At 35.9% G+C, this 20,802-nt stretch overlaps 1 protein-coding gene across 2 annotated transcripts; it reads left to right on the top strand.

Annotated features, from left to right (window-relative positions):
- Nucleotides 1–227: 227 nt before the first annotated feature.
- On the top strand, nt 228–7,506 carry LOC137396145 (aldose reductase-related protein 2-like). Of its 2 annotated transcripts, XM_068082298.1 has the most exons (10): nt 228–340; nt 542–643; nt 2,089–2,256; nt 2,546–2,662; nt 3,273–3,368; nt 4,683–4,799; nt 5,109–5,215; nt 5,691–5,859; nt 6,571–6,668; nt 7,296–7,506. In XM_068082298.1, the coding sequence occupies exons 2-10, from the start codon at nt 572–574 to the stop codon at nt 7,369–7,371; spliced, it is 1,020 nt and encodes a 339-aa protein (XP_067938399.1). In that variant the 5' UTR covers nt 228–340; nt 542–571; the 3' UTR covers nt 7,372–7,506. The 2 variants fall into 2 exon arrangements, with proteins under 2 accessions (XP_067938399.1, XP_067938398.1); XM_068082297.1 differs by lacking the exon at nt 228–340 and having other exon boundaries at nt 389–643.
- The last annotated feature ends 13,296 nt before the right edge of the window (nt 7,507–20,802 follow it).

The raw sequence follows: 20,802 nt of genomic DNA, 5'->3' as shown, positions 1-20,802 counted from the left end.
GAAATCTCCCAGGTCAGGTGCCCCCATTTCTGTTAATCCGCTGTCGGCGAAGTTAATTGAAGTCATTCTCTCCTTTTAATCATTTGCTGGAAAGTATGAGCCATACCGGTATCAGCAGCCAAAGATGATACTATATATACTGGCTACAAAATTTCTAGTGTCAATGTTTACAGACAAGCTTCTTAAAACATCTTATCAGCTTTATTTATCAGTTAGAGGTCAGTGTGAAAGCTACACGTATAAACAGGTGTCTACAGGTGCCCTGACAAGTGCCTGGAGTTAGTGAGGCGGATACAAACATTCTACTAACTATTGGAAGTGTTTCGATTTGCTTTCAAAGGTAAGGCGTTTTATTGAGAAAAATTAAGAGCAATTGTTAAAACCTGTCATATTTTCATGGTAAACAAATTGTAAAGTTGAGTCATTCGAAGCTTTAAGTAGAATCAGTTGCGAGTGTCTGCAAGGGCCACTCATAAAGGCCAAAAGGATAGAAGGCACTCATAAAGAACTAAGGCTAGCACTTATGCATGTGAATTTTAAGGAGTCAAAAGAAGTCAACAACTAGTTGAGAATGGCTGTTCGACCGAGTGTACGACTGCTGAATGGACACAGCATGCCAATTGTAGGCTTGGGAACTTGGCTGGTAAGCATTAAACTAATCTCATAATGACCGCCTGTCGGCGAGATAATTTTCGTTCAGGTTCTGGACTATAACTGATTTGTGTCAAGTACATTAAACGCTTCTATGACTTAAACTCCTTTTAACATAAAATGCACTTTAGGTAAAGAATATAGGTAACGTGTTTGCTCTGTATTACATAATAAATTCTACATAACATAAAGCGTCAGATTGGTGCAAGTTCTCAAATTCGATTAGAATAATGAGAGCGCCATAGTTAGCATTCAAAGTATCGTTTTCTCTCTTGTAGCACTTTGAAGAGAAAATGACATATAATGTTATCTCTATTATATATTCTAGTACCCTGACAGTTTAGTGAGTAGTGAGAGATCGTCATGAGTGCCGGTAAAGCACAGAGAATAAGTAGCTGTACAACTTTACAGAAATACCTAAAGGCGTCGGTTGATGCAGGTGAAGGTCGGTCTATCACGTTGAATATCACGAGCTGGAGTCTCATCGGAATCAATTTTTTATTTTTACCTCCAACTGTGGATTTGGAAAAACGGATGAACAGACAGAAAATATCTGTTTTTGTTTTACTTTATTTGAGATATATACAATATTTTGCAGTTTTTTATTTCAAGAGAAAAATCTATTTAAATAGACATTAAAGGTGTGCTGGCTTTAAATTAATGTAAAATTCCCGTAATCATGAGTTCTTTACCAAGTGGAAGCCAGAAGAAAAAAGAGAAAATTTTTTGATACAAACCAATATTACTACAGTTACACTGCTCAGTCATTAAAGAGTTCAGTTCGTTGTTTTTCTATTTAAAGGACCAAAGGGGTGAGTTTGAGATGACCTTGTAACGAATTAGGTAATTTACATGTATTTCACCGATCGTATGGCATAAAATCCCTATAGCATAAACATTCTCGAAACAAATTATTTACATTTAAAGAGAGTCCACTGTAATCTTAGATTACCTAGTTTCGACATGTCTTCCTTCGCTATGTTTGAGTGTGATTCTGCAGCTGTGAATTTATGCATTGTGCTCAGTGCTGATCATCATAAATTTTTCGCTTGCACACAATTACTCGGGCATATAATAAGAGAAGACAATTTCCTTTACAAATGATTTCGAATAACTACTGTTTATTCGAATAAAAATATTATTAGTTTTTTAAGAGAATACGGATTATCACAAGTGGCAGCCATAATAAAATGTGATTAGACTTATAGACTAGTGTTTAACAAGTTCATGTTAGCTATTATTAAGGACATGTAAGGAAGTTGTCTAAAGTTCTAGGATTCACCATGTTTTTGAAAGTTATTCTCCCTTTGATGTCGGAAAATAAGTTATAAAAAGTATCAATATTTATAGATGCTTATTTAAATCAGCTATCAAACTGGACTCATCTGAAAAATAAATCTGGCTGATGACTAACTTCTATGTCTATGTGCATTTCAGTCTAAGATAGGTGAGGTGGGCAATGCAGTGCGAGTCGCGCTAGACGCAGGCTACAGACACATTGACACAGCCCAGAACTATTACAACGAGGAAGAGATTGGGGAGGCTCTGGAAGAGAAGGTCAACGAGGGTAAAGTGAAAAGAGAAGATGTCTTCATCACTACTAAGGTGGCTGGTGCAGAGCTTAGGTTTATCAAGTGCAGTTTATGTGTAATGCAGAGAAGGGCTCATGTTGTTTACATTTTTTCTAAGCAGCTTCCAAAGTTATTGTAATAGGTTGATCTATTCTAGCTGGTGTTTGTGACTCTAGGATGTTAAAATAGAAAGCTTATTGCTATGCAGCTGTGTGTCAAACATCTTGCATGATTGTAAAATTACTTGACCAGCTTAAGAAATAGTTTTTGCGGTAATAGATTGCTTGTTTAGATACCATTTTTCTCTTTATAAACACTTTCAGCTAGCAATGGCAGGAATGGCTCCAGAGAACGTTAAAAAAGAAACACTGTTGTCATTGAAGAGGTTAAGGACCGATTACATTGATCTCTATCTCATTCATCATCCTGTCTCTATCTCTGTGAGTTTCATAAACGGTTTTATGTCAAGGCATAGTAGTGTCTAGCAATACCTACTAGAATATAGAAACACCTACTGGCATGTAGCAATACTTACTAGTATGTAGCAATATCTGCTAGTATATAGTATTACCTACTAGTATATACCTTTCCATAATAGGTAATGCTAGTATACTAGCATTACCTATTATGGAGTAGTACTATATTTTAGCATTTAGAGATACCCACTAGGGGTCAGTAATACCTATTAAAACGCCGCAATCATGCATTTATCAAGTAGCCTTAATGCAAATATTTTAGAAGATCAGTTGTAATTGGAAAGAATTATATGATTCGTTGGAGTCAAGTTTAATGTATTAAAAATGTGTAAAAAATAGGAAGGTGGATAAATCATATTTTTGTGTGTGTCAGTCAGAGTTTATGGTTGCCCAGACAATTGCTTCAACTAATGATTAACACCCAGGAATCAACTAGTACACGGCAGCACCTGCATGTAATACCCCATCAAGTATAAGTATAAGTAACTACCTAAATGTGTTTCATATTGATGCTAAGAACACAGGTAGAATATTTCAAAACTCTCATTTCTAGTATGTTTACTTATGCTGGTAGGATGAAGGCATGAGTGAGGAGCCACCAGTTCGGTTCCCTAAATATAAAAATGGAGCCCTAAAGACCAGCTTCATAGACCCTCTTGACACATGGAGGGTATGTTCACAATCATTTTAGAGCAAAGAGCTTTTATATTTTAGACAAGTAGCTCTGCTGTCTCTTGCCTTAAGTTCATAGGCTAGCAGACAAAGAGTATCACAGGAGAGTGACGCACAAAAACTGATTGTAAAAAGCTGTTGTTCTCAGTTCCGAATTGATTGGGAAAAAATGGAGTTGTCTACTCTTTGGTTTCCAATCAGCACTATTTAAGTACTACACTTCCTTATTAAAGGTTGACTTGCAACAAAATTTACATTACAGTTATTTAGTATCAAAAGATTCACCATGTCTTACTCTGTTGTGTTGTAGGTACCTAATATGTGGAAATGTGATTACAAGCTCTTAAAAGCTCAAAAACGAAAGCCGCCATAGATTGGAATCTGTTTATTTCTCTGACGTAGTCATTACAGTTTGGTTATTGTCTTGTCACGTGATGTTCTCACGTGAATTGAAGGACCAATAAAAAGCTCAATATAAAACTTATCATAGCACTAGTTTATGATAAACACTTCGGGTTTTACCGAAGACCCCTTATCAAATATAGATGCTTGCTACTTTACAGTTTTGTTTCGGCTTGATCTAATCGTCAAGTCGTAATCTGATCATGTGACCCGATATTTCGCAAATAATTTCTGCAGCACTTTTTGATTATCACGGGTGATCAACAGGCTCGTCATGATTATGAGACAATGATATGTACTCCTTCGAGATAAAGTTAAAAAATTAAACGAATTTTTACGGTAAGTTATAAGATATCAGTGTTAAAGGTGACAGCATTACAATGACGATGAAATAGACGCGTAAGAACAATAGACCTGAATGCGTGAAGAATATTTGTGAAAATATTTCGATGAATAAGGTTGCATGAAAGTGTAAACAGAAACCATCTTGTAACAACTACGTCCCATTTGAGCCGTTTTGGAAAGAGAATCCAAACTACAGCAGTCTCGTGTGGCTGCGATTAACTGTTTGTTTTTTAGCTTTTAAGAGCTTGTAATCACATTCCCACATATTTTGCACCTGCAACACAACAGAGTAAGACATGGTGAATCTTTTGATACCAAATAACTGTAATGTGAATTTTGTTGCTAGTCAACCTTCAAGGTTATTAGCATTAGAAGATGCAAGTTTGTTATTTTATTTAATTTTGTTGCATTTCTGCTGAGTGTTATATTACAATTTGCTTCATCACCTTTTTAAACCATGGCTAACTTAATTGTCCCTTGAGCCACAGATAGTTTAGACTTTAAACTATGTATAACTTTTATCAGGTATTAATGTTTTGCTTGACTGTAGTTTATTTTTTTGCAGGAAATGGAGAAACTGGTTGATGAGGGTTTAGTCCGGGCTATTGGATTGTCCAACGTAAACAAGCAGCAACTTCAAAGAATTTTTGAGAAAGCCAGAATAAAGCCTGCTAACTTACAGGTAGATAGGTTGTGGGTGTAACTAACTTACAGGTACATAGGTTATGGGTGTAACTAACTTACAGGTAGATAGGTTATGGGTGTAACTTACTTACAGGTAGATAGGTTATGGGTGTAACTTACAGCTATATAGGTTATTGGTGTAACTAACTTACAGGTTATAGGTATTACAGTATTAACTTACAGTAAAAACTTTTAGTATTATAGGTTACGGGTGTAACTAACTTACATGTAGATAGGTCACATGTGTAATTTTAACTCTCAACGTATGCATAATTCTTCACCTATTCCTAATCTAGTTATACTGCAGGTAGAGTGTCATGCCTGGTTTCCTCAGTATGAAATGGCTGAATTCTGTGAAAAGAGGGGAATTGCCTTTTCGGCATACGGGCCAATTGGCTCTCCAGGACGCCCACCGTAAGTGTAAAATTATTAATCTTTTTTCACAGAGATATTTAAAAATCCGAACCATAGTTTCAGTTGCTTGACTTTTTATAGAAAATTTTGCATCAAATGCTAGTAGTCATGGCTGATGTCATTAATGCCAGAAGTGACTATACCAATTTAACCAATTTGGAGTTATCACCTCTATATTATAGTTTAAGTTTAACTTATTCTTACATGATACAAAACATGCAGCAGTCTAGTTAACAGTATTCTATTTCCTTATTTTTCTTGAGTAATGCACTTCTACCAAAAAAGTTTTAAGATATAAAAGCTACTATGCAGTCAGCATAAAGGAAGTCAGTAACAACCTTAGGTGAGAGGATCAGCAGTTGTGTTTCCTTAGTCACCTGTATGGCTTCTGTCAAAACAAGTAACACCGACATATAGCTATTTTTCAACAGTTTTGCTAAATAGATTGGTTTTTAATGCCAGTGAATTTATCTAGGGTTGAGGGTCCTGCAACTCCTCCTTTAATGGATGAGCCAGCACTCAAAGAAATAGCTTCCAAACATGAGAAGACTGTAGCACAAGTTCTACTCCGTAACCTCATGCAGCGAGGAATTATAGTGCTGCCCAAGAGCGTCACCCCTGAGAGAATTAAGTCTAATTTTCAGGTAATGTTTGTTCATATTGATGGTTTAGAATTAATTCCTCTTGTAAGTATAGAAGCTAGTAATGTATGTATTAGGAGTCATTCTTACTATGAAAAAGAGAGCGTCAAGTTAGCAAAATAAAAACGCTGTTACTGTCAATTTTTGTGACAGTAACCGCTTTGTCATTTATTTACTTGACAGAAGGGACTGTCATATTTCTGTGAGGTTAATTGTAGCTGTTGGTGTGTGTCGCCGTGGTGGTAAAGGCTGGTGGCAAAGAAGAGGTTGGTGTGCCATCAACGCAGCACCAAGCTGCAGACATAGCTACAACTAATCTCACAGAATTTTGACACTTTCTTTTGCCAACACTTGTGAGCAAACCAATAATTGCTTAGCAGCCTCCGATGCTGCGAGCTGTCTATTTCCACCCAGACTACTACACGCTGAAGGTTACTTGGGAGTGACAGCAAGACTGGTTCTTTGTTATTAACCCTAAAGATCAGGGTTACCCCTCTCTCACACTGGTTAACTTTCAATTATATAGTGAATCCTGTTAACCAGCCCTCTGTCTTTCCATGCAAGCCAGCTGTATTACTGGCTAATAACATGGAAATTGGACCTTACAAAGTTGGTAGCTCTTTCAGATATTCACATATTATTCCACAAGTCATTATTTTTCTAATGCCTTGTGCAATTGTTTGACCATTTCACCACCAATGAGCATATCTGCAGGTTATGGACTTTGAACTGAGTCCTGAGGAAATGGACATCATCAAAGGGATTAACAAGGAGCTCCGGCTATTTCAATTTAACTACTATGGCAAGCAGAAGTAAGTGCTCTTCCACATGTCTCTGTATGTTAGAGTCATGACACGCAATGTTAGGTCACTATGTTGCTAGGTTCTCTTTAGAGTATCATTCATCTATTTTCAAGACTTCATATGCCCGCACCCTACGTGATGTTATATGAACAAATGGAGTCGTTCTCTCTTGAGCATTTGACTTTGCGCATGGGTTGTACATGTAGATCTTATTTGGTTTCTGTACTATCAAATAAAACTTTTAAAAAGCTTAAAAAATTTTAAGAGGTCACCATTTGGCTCTATATTGGGTCTCATTTTAAACCAAAATTGCGGATATTTTAATGTGCCATCTGTCTAGCATGTTACTTTTGAGATTTCTGAAGCAGTTTTCAATTTTCTATTTTGGATTTATGATTTTAGCATAGATTTTAATGACAAGTAGCTACAATCCAAATTTTTTGCAAGAATGAAGCAAAAGTTTTAGATTTGGTATGCTGTCAGTCAGGAGTCATCTGACGTTCTGCTGAGTTGTAAATGTTGAGAAGTTAGGTAGTTTATTCATTTGCACTCGCTGACAGGGAGCACTGCATAAGACCTTTTAAACAAAGGATAAACCTAGATCACCAATGTAATCTCTCTCTTTACGTATTGCAGCTTTCTTCATCCATTCTTCCCTTGGCCAGAATTAGCTCAGTCCTATCAGCCTGGGCAGGGAATGGAGCAGCTATAGACTACCCCATACTAAACCTAATTCCTCGGGCTACTTTTCAAAAATTCAAAATGATGACATCATAGATGTTCACTGCTACTCTACACATACCTGCAAGAATGCCTTTTGAAGACTGCAAATTCCTCATAATCAGGTGACAGCAGACTCAGGGTGGTCCCTCTGGCTGGCCCACAGCACAAGGTGCAGCAGCACGCAGGAGCTACAAGCAAATTTCCAGCGGCTAAACTCTCCAACAGTTTCTGAATCTGTTTCATTAGCAAATTTTCCTTTTCATTTTCTGTCACCTCAAGATTTGAATTATATGGTTTGATTTGAAGCTTTTGAAAAACTCTATATCAATATTGGTATAGCGTTTGTCATTAAGGAATGATAACTGAAAGTTTATTGCTTGTAAACCTATTCAACTAGACCCTCTCTAGTTTGTAATGTAAAAATGGTTTATTTACAGTTGATCTTGAACACTACAGTGTATCTTACAATGTAAACAGTTTGTTGTCAGTGTTTATATGATTTTGAAGCAGTTACTAGACTTTGAAAGCCTGTGAAAGACTAAAGGCTGGTTCGCACTATATCGCCATGCGTCAGTTTTTTCTTTTCGGTGTCCTTCATCGTCTATGTGAACTGGTGGTTGATAGCATCGACGAAGCAATGCGATGACGTCGGGAAAGTTTGCAGCTGTTAAAATTTACCGATATTTTGCCGAGCATTGACAACAGTCTGTATAATGTGAACATCTTTGGTGAAAGTAATTCGCAGTTGGGGGTAGCGTGATTTATTTAGTGTTGTTTATGATAGCTGCTGTGGGCCTAGTCTTTGAATTGAGCACGCAAAAACAAAGAAGTTTTGTCACGAAAAATTAAAAAGAAAAATGAGAACACTGTGTCACGAGTATTTGCTGATGCAAATGCGGATAAGTTTGTGAAAGCATGAACATTGTTATCATCAAAGATCATCGAAGCATTGTGACATCAACACCGAGATACGGCAATATAGTGTGACCCAAACTTTACACTAAGTTCCATACAGGGATAGTGTATCAACATCCTCATAAGGTGCTGCAATTCCATCATGGAAACAGTCAAGTTGCTCTCATTCTGTTTTGGTTCAGTGCTGCTGTTTGGAGACAAAACACCCATGCAATGTACTATCTATAATCTATGTGTCATAAAAATGGCTTTAGCCATCAATGGCATCAATTTTGAACGAGTGCACAACTTCAAAGATGCAACCTTGACATATGGCGTAGCACAACCATCACTTTACTATTATAGCATCCTGTTGAAACATGATCTGTCGGTCAGCCCAGCGTAGCGCTTCCGCACTGTTGCACCTACGTATCACTGCCCTGTCGCTGTATACAAAACTTACTATTAGCCAGCACTGTAAATTACTCAATCGTCTGCTACTGCTCTTTCATTTCAAGAAACAGTCAAGTCTATCAAATACCAACCTACCTTCGACTACGTTGTACAAAGCTTCTCCATCAGCAAATATTTGGTAGTTGAGTGGTACACAACTAGCCCAATCTACAACAAACCAATCAGATGTACCTCACGAACCTGATCAGGAAGTCTAAAATTAATGAATTGGTATTCTTGTTTGTGGCAACTCTGGTATTGCCGAGGAGTGAGCTTTCAAAAGTGAGTAAACTTTGGAAGACAAGGACTTTCTGAGTAAACGTAATCAAGGAAATACCAAGTTTCCGTTGAATGTTGGCTCATGAAATATTTAAATATTTACTGAAAATATATTTAAATATTGGTAATATTATCATTGCTTTAAGGCATAAAGACATTCAAAGATTACAGTAAACATATGTTTGCATAGATTACAGCTATACATTTTATTCTAGTTCACGTTGAATGTATGCTGACAAGAACAATGACCAGAATTGAATGTGATATCTGTATTACTGACCAACAAACACAGAGTTTAAAAATAATTATTACTCGTGATAGTCGAACTCAAAATAATATAATTATTGTTTGAAGATAATTAACACGGAACCTGCGTTGTTATCACTCTGGTGTGAAAGGTCATCGGTGAATATTTACCAAACTATCAGCCTCATGTTAGTTGATGTTTGAGGTTAACGTAAATGGACAACCTCCATTATTTTGATATAAGTTTTGTGAGTCAGAACAAGTAAAAAGAACCTTTCTTACACTCTAGCTATAAAGCTTTATCAAGCTATCACCATGAAGTTTGTCTAGCTGTTATCAAATATAAAAGCACACATACAAAGCATAATAACAAATTTATTCAGACATAAATTCAGAAAATCTTGAGAAATTAAAATATTTATAGATCTAGAAGCTGGGAACAAGTGATAGAATCTAACGTTACCATTTAGGACTCTCTTGATGATATAAACAAGGTGTGTTTGTTACATGTATACGTTTTTGGCCAAGAAGCATTGTTACATAGCATATTGTCGCTTAAGCAGCGTGTATGAATAGTCGCTATCAGCGCTGTCGCATCTTAGTTGGTAAAGTTAATTTGGATTGCAATGGCTTGATAGCCACGTGCATTGTTAAAGATACTTGAGGAAACCTGAAGCAATATCTCAGCTGATTACAGTTTGGATCTGTGTCAATAGAATAGAACTGAGTTTACTGCGAACCGTAGAACCAGGTAGTAGGGGCAGGTGCAGGAGGTGCACCTCCTTTCTTAAATTTGTTTATTAGTTATCTGGTTGTGCCCAGTTAGGCAGTTAATGAGCTGATATACAAGTTTTTAAACACCTTTATAGGAATTTGTGAACGATTTATCCAAGGCTATGAAATTATTGTAAAGCAAAATTTTAAATGGTGAACAGCAACATCGTCGCAGTGGTTTCATCACCATTTCATCAAACAATCCCACTTTGCTATAATTGGTGATAAATTTATACAATGATCTCCCATGACTTCATTCTTGAGTTTTTAATAGCTATAACACTATTGTATATGACATACGGAGAACAGCCAGGTCAAGGTCAATGTAACAGAGGTTCCAACAAATAAAAAATTCAATCTATTAGCCTGTGAGCTTTTTGAATTAACAACTCTATTTGAAAAACAAGCATTTCTAGACTAGCCCATCATTTCTCCAAGGCTATGTTCATACAAATCATTCAAAATAATTATTTAACAGATTGGTACAGCGGCAGCTTTTTTTTTTCATCGAAAATATGAACAGTAAGTTTAGACATATTGAGTATAGCAACTACAGTAAACTACATGTAAATATCTCACTTATTGGCTATAGTTTTGAACAAAATGGCGGACAACCTAGAGTAATCAATGGTTGCCTAATTTTTAATGTCAGCGCTGATCCCCATTCTCTACAATAAAAGAGCGATTAATGCACTGAATGGTCTTGTGATTTACAAAGCTCTTACCATCGAGCTGCTTCTTCTTGTCAGCAATCACTGTTATCTTCTTCACTTTTGTTAGTTTGAGTATTTGTGATTTAGAAGTCCATGCTAAATGAGCATCTTCAGTTTGACCCTTTTTTCTGGCAGCTGACTGAGGCAGTACTGCAGGTCCTTCATCTCTTGATGCCATAACTTGAAACAGATGAAAGTAAAAGGTATATATATATATATATATATATATATATATATATATATATATATATATATATATATATATATATACCATAATTGTGACAGCCCTCGTCTGGTTGTTTAGGCAGCACTTCCTGTCAATATAATTAGTCATCAGGATTTATAATCTTTTAATTACTTGATTGATTGATTGGATCATCAATTTTGATCGCTCGTTTATCTCACAATTTTCTCCTTATTTTGATATAAGATTTTGATATATGATATACATGCATGTATAAATCTTATATCAGAATCATATAAACATCATTTCATATATTGATATATACATGTATATAACATATATATAATTTTAATTACTTTTAATAATATTTATCTTATATATAATGTAGATATATACAGGTCTTTTATGATATATATATATATATATATATATATATATATGATTCTGATATAAGAATCTCCTCCATAATATTTAAAAGCTTAGAGTGCTCTGCAGGTGTACCCATAATTTAATCCAAAGTAACTAGTCATGTTAACTTGCTGAAAGCAATATAGAGCATAAACCAACACTTATGAGGTTGCTTTGCTATACTTTGATGTGAGTATTGAACATTGAAGAGTTTTTCATGTTTAACACTTGATTATTCCTGAAGACATCTGAAAGTAATACCAAGAGGTCTTGGCACGGAGCACTCTGAGTAGTATAACTCATAGTAACTTTGCATATTATTGTAACAAATCGAAAGTATGTAGTACTTGATGAAAGTGTTTATTGAATAATTACTTCCTGTTTCTTGACTTTGCGTTAAATTTTCTCTATTATAGATTACAAAATGCTAAATTTAAATACATAAATAAATAAACATGTTTTAATTTAAAAGCTTTTATTTTTTAACATTAAGTAAATTTTTAATTAAACACCGCAGTGATTATATTACAGTAAGCTGTTACTTGTTTTGTGAGATTCAGCTTATAGCAACATGCATTAAGTCTGGTATGAAAATGGACACATTTTTGATCGGGCACTTTACTCTGAACATAATTCATCCATCACTAGTTTGCGCTTTTTATGCTTCCGCTAGATTTTCCTACTTGTTGGATGCCAGCCATACTTGGTACTAATAATGGCATAAGCACAGGAGCAAATGTAGTCGGATGTCTTTGTAAACACCTCCAATAGTCCTCATGACACTGAACCCCTCACCCACTGATTATAAGTCAAATATCTCAACCATGGCTGTTCGCTACTACCTTGTGTATTTTAACATCGGATAGTGCTGCTTCTACTCTAGTGCTGCTTGGTTCTACAACCGAAACATTAATTTCTGAAATATTCACATGTTCTAGTGTAAAGCTCTTTTTGAGATGCTGAAGTGAGAATTTGTTGTGTTATAGAATTTCAGTACAAAAACTGGATAACCAGTAGAGATGCATTTTAACGCTTAGAGACCTGAACAACAGATAACTCCAAGAACTGTTTACCTCCTGATCCGATGCTTAATTGTTTGTTTCCTTTTTTGGTTTACTAATAATTACCAAATCTTGTTGACTTTTTGCGTGATAAGTCTTTAGTATATTTCTAAAGTTTAAAGTTGATTGAGTTGATAGTTCTTGAGGTGTTTTTGAGATACCGAGGACACTTTAACTAATTGAAAAGTAAAAAAATGGCTGCTAACAGAACAAGAGTTTCTAATTACATACTGATTGACATTTTTGGTAATAAAGGACCCAAATTAGAAAAAATCAGACAGCTTTTCCTCATCAACAAGAGCTTCATGCTAAACTATTTTTTCATGACAAATATCCACACTCGATCAGACTCGGTATATTGCACTTATGTTTTCTAGATTACCTGTAAAACATTACTTCTTTGAAAGTGTAAAAAAATCTATATACTCTATTTGATTTATGTTTTTTTTTTTCATTGAGTTCTACAAGGTTGGAATCTCAACATGAAACTCAGTTCAAAAGAATTGCACTATTCAAATACTTGAATAGTGCATAGATTGAAAGTTGTTAATACGGTTTAGGATCAGGAGTGTAATGGAGGTCATCAGGAATTATTTTTCAGCTATGCGCAGGCTTTCTGTAATCCGCTACGTAAGCCTGCTGTGAGTAAGTCTCTTGCTATCCGTTAAGCGCCTCTTGGGTTACAACACAAGCCGGGCCTGTATTCCCGAGTTGCAAGTTGGGGTGGTAAATGTTAGGTGACTAGTTATGAACACCTGGGGTGTTGGGGGCGGTGTAAGCCTCCAACGGGGTTCGGGCCAGTGCCCCAAAGCTCTAGACCTTTTAAGCATCAACAACCCTGAAGTATGCATAAATGCAATCAATTGCAAGCATCAAAATATACATAAATATATTGTTTATGGTTCATGGAAATCAAAACTTTTTCTTTATTCAACGAACGATTATAAAATTACGATGTAAAACTCATGACCTTACAGATTTCTGTAAGGGGCATTGACAGAATAAGAGCTATCACTTTTTATTGCAATAGCTCTTGTTCTGTCAATGTTTCTATGTCAGAAATTTTTTACAACTGTATCTGTATCTATTTCAACATCTTTATATATGTGTAATATTAGAAGATTATTTACACGAGCCTGCCCCCTTGAGGGCTCCTCATAGATGTTTTGATTCGGCTATGTTATGATAAAGAAAATGCAAGTTTGGGGGTCTTCTTCACACCTCCACTATAAGCAATTATGTTCAGTTTCTAAGTCTTAACAATGTCTCACAAGATCACTCATTTGGCAAGACCATCACGCAGAACGCTAGCTGCTAGTAAATTAGTCGTTGGAAATTTCAAGTGAATGAGCTTAGACTGCTAATCTTAGTACTTGGCCGCCGAAAATCACTAAAAGGTTGGGGCGGCTCAGCTGGCCAGCCGTCCCAGGAAATACAGGCCTGACACAAGCTAATCTTTGCCATGCCATATGAAAGCACAACTTACTACCGTTGTGAACAGGACAAAGGAAAACTTCATCAAAGAAACACTCATCCTCGCTCATACTAAGCTGTTGGTATGAAGAATTTTGCTCGTCTGTATGGACAGATATCTAGAGGTAAAGAGGCTTCATTTGGTTTGTTCATACATTCAGTTTGTTTGGGTGTTATGTACTTACTGTATAGCTGCACTCATTATGTACACTTGCTTTGCAGTTTTACGGTCAACAGAATAAACGTATACACACACATTCCAAGTATCAGTCCTACTCAATTGGCAATCCATACAAGAAGTAACAAGGGCCCTGTTTGTATATACAAGATTACACTTCAAAGTAGTAATAGCGTTTGTATTGTTACTGTAAATCTAGTAAGATGAGCAATGAAAGTAGACGCCTTAGATTTTTATAACTTCCATAGATTCCCAAGAACGGTGGGTACATTTAGAAATACTCCTTAGTTTATACACACTTCTTAGAACTAGCCTTGCCATGATAAAAAATAACCAAATGAATTCACAACTGTTAGTAACCAGTCACAGCTAAAAAGGTCAGCAAAGTAACTACTAATCAATAGAGTGTTAGGCCAAGATGAACCGAGTGCAGACTTTTTAAATCAAAAACATCCGTTCTAAAACCAAAATAGTTGTAATGTTTACTTTAAGAAGTGAAAGTTGTACAATAATTATAGCAGGCCTTTGTTTCTCTTGCATACAATTTAGTGTAGTTATAGGAAGCGCTATGTAGGCCTACACACGTCATAATAACAATTTATCCGTAATAATATATATAATGTGCATAATGCTCTTTGAATGACTTTTGTTTTACTTTGGCAAATGTTTCTCAGTGGTAGGATGTTTATACAACTAAATTCATAGTTCAGACCTTCAGGCCACAGACGATTGTTTTGAAAACTTCAGGTACAATGAAATGAACATTGAATGATATAACTGCGTGTAATTGTCCCTCAATAATAAACTTAGAATTTTTCCTTGAGGCTGTTGTACTGACACACATAGATACATGCACCAGAGCATTTACTACGCTCTCAATCCTCTGCCTATGTAACCATGGGCAGCTCTTAAAGCAGCTTGCACTCGATGTCCTAACACTAAATATCCAAAATACAAGGTGCAATGATATATGCCCAAACTCAGCGACACACATCGTCAGGTGCTACCAGTCAAAGTGGTTATGAAAACTTCACATATTAAGATTACGCTAACAAAATATTAAAGAAAATCTTTGCTATAATAAGAGTCGTGTCCAGAAGCTACAAAAAATGATGGCTTTTAGCAAGATTCAAATAACAAATTTGATACTCTGCTACCTGCACTTATCATCTGTTTTACCATATTGTGGAATAATTGTGTGGTTAGTAATTACACCTGACGATTTCTCATGACACATCAGACTGCCAGGGTATTAGTATTGATAAAGCTTAGTATAATATGGTCAAAATTACGCAAATACATTCTTAAAACCATAATCTATAATGTTACCTGGCACAATTTACACAATGTTATTGTCAGCTGTCCATTAACCTTTAACAAGATAACAAGTAATCATTTTATGATTTTTCTTAGAAAACCTTTTTTAACAACCCACCTTGATAGCTCTACAAGTTTCATGCATGTGTTTGGTTTTCTCAGTGCAGTTTGCGAGACATATTAAATGAAACCAAATTAATTTTATATTTTATGACTAAACAATCTTGAGCATTAGCCACCCTGTAAAGGGTCCTTGTGCTAATGAGCTTTATTCAGATGATATTGGTACGTCTGCATTGGCAACTCAAGAGTAAGCTTTGCTCTTTCATTTTGCCTCTTTTGAGTGAGAGTTACTATTTCATGCATTTCTTTGATTAGACTTAACCCTTTATTTTAATCTTTAGGGCTACATGACCTTTAGTATTCCGCTTTATACAATAAGGTTCCTTGATATGCCTCCGTAGGATAAGCTTGCTTCTTGATGTGCTTCCGTAGGACAAGCTCGTTCCTTTGTATGCTTCTTTAGGAAGATCCTTGCTCCTTTATTGGCCTCTTTAGAATGAGCTTTGCTCCTTTATATGCCTCTTTAGGAAGAGAATTGTCCTTTTATACGCCTGTTGGAGGTGATTGCCCATTATTCATCTGTACACTGTGTGATACACTCCTTTTTATTCCTCCTAATTGTGAAAATCTTTTAGTTGCATCTTTAGGATGAGCCTTGTTGCTATATATGCCTTTTTAACGCTAGAGTTGCCCATTATTCATCATTATACTGTTGGGCATACTCCTTTATATGCTTTGTCTGTGTGAAACCCTTTTACTTTCCTTTAGAGCAAACCTTCTCAAAAGGAAACAGTAACAACATTTAGTATGTACTATATAATATACTTATAGAGGAACACATAAGCATGGCGTCAGCGCTAGTGACATCATTTCACTCGTATTCATTCTGAGTGTTTTATTCGCTACAAAGTTATATCAATTTTAATCTTGAAATATCCTTATAATCAGATCACCTCAAACATCAAAAACAATGGCATGTGATAAAGCATACCCATACTTTCTGATAAAATCTATAAAGATTTTGAGAGAGTTCATCTTATAGAGTCCCCCATGTCAGGCTCTAGGCGAATATTAGCAATTGAGCAATACATACGAAGCTATCAACTGAACTAGTAAACTGAATGAAGAGCATCAATAATTTATTAATATTGTTAAGTTTCCTTTAAAAAGTACGACTTTGCAAATTGGTAAAGCTTTTTTTTTGATCTTGACTAATTTTTAGCAATCCTTGAGATTTGAGGCAAATTGTGAGAATTGTTGAAGTTTTTACAAATTTATATAAAGCTGTTAGCTTCAGTAAAGTTATCATTCATTTAAAATCCTAAAGTTAATTTTTACGAAAACAAATCAACTTCTTTAGTGCTAGGGGCTTTTTTTCCTTCTAGTTCAACTGCCTACATATCTTGAGAGAAGTTCTCTCAGCATGTCTTCTATTATACATGCAGTTTTAATTAGTAGATAACATCTGTTGTTTAACCGCTTTGAAAAACTCTATCATGTTTGATGAACCACCATCATCCATTTTGTGGCTGTTAGCTTTTCCTTATAGATGCAGCCATCAATGGAAGGATCCATAATCCAATCCATTCCAATCTAATAACCCAATCCAATCCAATCCATAAGGAAACATTACAACAAAGAAGTCAGCCATTCACTATAAAAGAAATTTGACGCTCACAAGTCAAACTGTTTTGGAAGGAAAAGCAACAACAAAAGCAGTTCTATTCTAATAGTTTATACAAATGGCTTCGTGTGGGTGCACCTTTACAATAACATTGCGATAGACAAGAAAATTGTTATATTATTCTTTGATAGATTTATATAAGAGTACCAGCTGCATTTTAAAACATACTCGCACCAGGTTTAGAGCTAGAAGTGTGGCTGGCCGATGAGCTTTAAATAAGTTACCAAAACAAAGCGTTTGAAGGATCTTGAGTCAGCATAACAGGTGAGCTGAAGTTTCTTGCCTTAAAGTTCATATTGCATAACAAAATCTCCGGGAGTGTCTTGGTGTTAGTAAAATATTTCTGCTGTGAAGCGGTTAGAGCTCATGAACATGGAGAACATATAAAGTTTTAAATGTTGAATAAGAAACGTCTAACATCAACCTAAAAAGGTAGCTGAACTAGACACAAGTGCTTTTGGAGCAGTATTGATTACTCACTTCTGACTGTATGCGTGTAATTCACAAACAAACATGCACTGAAGCTTAAATAATAAAATTAAATACAATTTTAGCTATTCTCTAACATGCCATCTATATCAACTTGTAGAATTGCTGCCATGCTTGAAAATAGTTCACAGGGTAATGGACTAAAATAGTATGGCGTATTAATGTATAGTATATTAATGTAATATAAAAAGGCGAGTTGTTAGAGCTTCCCGAGTTATACAGATAGAATGGTGTCCCTTTTGAACGCTTTTTATATGTCTATCAGAGCAACCTTCATAGCAGTTGGTACTCCTACACGTTGCTCTAGTGTTGGTACTCTTTCACAGTGCTCTGGTGTTAGTACTCTTTCACAGTACTCTAGTGTCGGTACTCTTACACGGTACTCTAGTGTTGGTACTCTTACACGGTGCTCTGGTGTTAGTACTCTTTCACAGTACTCTAGTGTTAGTACTCTTACACGGTGCTCTGGTGTCGGTACTCTTACACGGTGCTCTGGTGTTAGTACTCTTTCACAGTACTCTAGTGTTGGTACTCTCACACAGTGCTCGAGTGTTGGTACTCATACACAGTGCTCTACTGTTGGTACTCTTTCAACGTGCTCGAGTGTTGGTACTCATACACAGTGCTCTACTGTTGGTACTCTTTCACAGTGCTCGAGTGTTGGTACTCTTACACAGTGCTCTACTGTTGGTACTCTTTCACAGTGCTCGAGTGTTGGTACTCTTACACAGTGCTCTACTGTTGGTACTCTTTCACAGTGCTCGAGTGTTGGTACTCATACACAGTGCTCTACTGTTGGTACTCTTTCACAGTGCTCGAGTGTTGGTACTTTTTCACAGTGCTCTATTGTTAGTACTTTTTGAATAATAGCTGTATTCTTGTTGTTTAGATTCAGTGACAAAAACAGTTGTACCTGACTTTACAATTATAGATCAACAAGTGTAAAGACTATTTATATTTCATTTATTATTATAAGTATTATTTTAGATATTATAGTTTATGTTTGAGGCACACATTATTTCAATGTCTTCAACTGCTATAATTATTGGCTATACCCTCATGAATAGTCTTTTGAAGCTAGGTAGGTATCATAATAATAGCACATTTTGTTTTATTTCTTATAGAAAGTCATCTGACATCAAGCAACATTTTTAAGCATCAGTATGTCTGAAAATCCTGAAAGGGAAAAGCTCTTTCCTTCTCTGACCTTGAGGCACTCACAAAGGGTTGGTCCAACGGCGCCTGCCGACACTTTTCCCAAGCAGGAAAGGCTTCCTAAAAAATCTATGCGCAGTCAGAGAGGCGCTCTACAACCAAATGGGAAGCCTTATTCTACAGTATCCAAAACCCTTCTGAAGTATAAAGCCAAAGGTAACCATCATCTCACACGTCTGCACGGCTTCCATGGATAACTACCATGTGGTGCTTTGATAGAGTTTAGTCAATAGCCTTTAAAGTTCTGATATACGTTACATATAGTTCTCTATTACCTCTATCTGTGCCGTGTTTGTATTTATAGTGTATACTTTTGTATTACATATATATATGTGTTGAGTTTGTATTTGCTACATATAGACATGTTATATAATAGTGCTGTATTATGTTTGTGTTAGGTTTGTAATTCCTATTGACTGTATATATTTCTGTACTGTTTTTATGTGCGTAAAACATGTACTTAGCACCCTTTGGCTCAGAAAAACTTGATCAGAAAAATTTGTTTGTTGGCCTGTAATACAGACTGTATATGAAGATGTTAATTTAATCTGCAGCGTGTTATCTTTGGGCTATAAAGCTAGTTTTATAGTGGGTGAGATACTGTATTTCCTAAAGGATGACTTCACATCTCACACCTGCATATATTAACGAGTACATGTATATTGTATATCAGAGGGATTACTCACTTCAAACAGCTTTCCAAGCTCACTAGTTTGTGAACTTTATGTTACTACAACCTTCAATTCACTATCTTGACTTTTCCGCAATACTATTAGATTACCGATTTATAAAGCACATTTGTTCAACTCACTTAATATCTTTTGATTTCTTTCTGTTCATTTTATTTTTTGTGACATGTAATAAAAAATATCACTTTGTTTTTAGTCGCAAACATCAAAAAAACGTACATACAGGTCCTATCCTGTGCTCCCTGACATTCCAATATAGCCTTACTCCATTTATTTTTGAAATTTTTTTTTACAGATAAGTCTCTGGCAGATAACTCTATGAAGCAGAAGGAGAAGTGTACTAATAGTAACCCACTGTTATTAAAGCAGCTAAAGTCTAGGAGAGCCACCAGGGTTAGTACTAATAACACAACAAACTCTCTGTCAAAGAGCTTGAGAACTATTGGTTTTGCTGCGCCACCAATTAAGAAGCTGACATCTAGAGCAGGTATGATGCGTATCTATTACATCCAACTGGTCTAAAGCTCGCATATTTCTATTTCAATGTATGCCATTTTTTTTTTTAGGTCAAGGTCGAGTTTTTCACAGTTCACAAACGCCATCTGAATCCTTCTTCGTTTGCAGCCTTAGACAGAACTCAAAACTGCCTCAGAGACGTCAATCTATGAAACCAGAGAGCTCTGCCAGACTCGGTAAGAACCAATGTCTGTGGAAGGCAAGAACGAATAATAACGAGGCTGTGTTCAGCTAACTCTTGCTTTTATTTTAGGACGTTTTAGAAAACAATATTTTAAAGTTTATCAATTGCTTTATTTAGCAATCGTTGTTGCAATTTGCAAACGGTAAATAGCCTTTATCTTTGGTACAGGTTAAATGGTTTTGCGGTATAGTAATTCAGTAGAAATCTCTGTGCTAGAAACATGCAGGACACTGGAAAGAGGAATGACAACAGCGACCAAATTATGGGGAAACATTAAGTTGATTCTATGGCACAACTACCAAATCTTTATAGATTGATTTTACTTTAGTTCAAAGGTTAAAGCTGCCGGTCTTGCTGCCCCAAATAGCAAAACGTCCTAAAGAAGGTGCTAGCGAGATTTCTGTCGACAAAACATTTCCTTATGTCGCAAATCAAGGTAAGAGATTTTATGGCTACACACAAAGAATTGTGTTAGAGCATGCTCTGCATGACATCAGAACTATGGACTAATTCATTAAACTCTGTTGAATTCGTTCCAGTTTCTGCTTTTACATGCTTCGTACCAGCCTATGGCTCCCCTTCAAAATTTTATTATTGCAA

Source organism: Watersipora subatra, chromosome 5, assembly GCF_963576615.1.
Source record: "Watersipora subatra chromosome 5, tzWatSuba1.1, whole genome shotgun sequence".
Taxonomy (NCBI): domain Eukaryota; kingdom Metazoa; phylum Bryozoa; class Gymnolaemata; order Cheilostomatida; family Watersiporidae; genus Watersipora; species Watersipora subatra.
This window is presented reverse-complemented; position numbering and strand designations above follow the sequence as displayed.

Coding starts and splice junctions, on each gene's coding strand:
- LOC137396145 (XM_068082298.1), top strand. CDS start 572: ATGGCTGTTCGACCGAGTGTACGACTGCTGAATGGACACAGCATGCCA. Junction 3,369..4,682: donor ACCCTCTTGACACATGGAGG/GTATGTTCACAA, acceptor ATTTTTTTGCAG/GAAATGGAGAAACTGGTTGA. Junction 6,669..7,295: donor AACTACTATGGCAAGCAGAA/GTAAGTGCTCTT, acceptor TACGTATTGCAG/CTTTCTTCATCCATTCTTCC.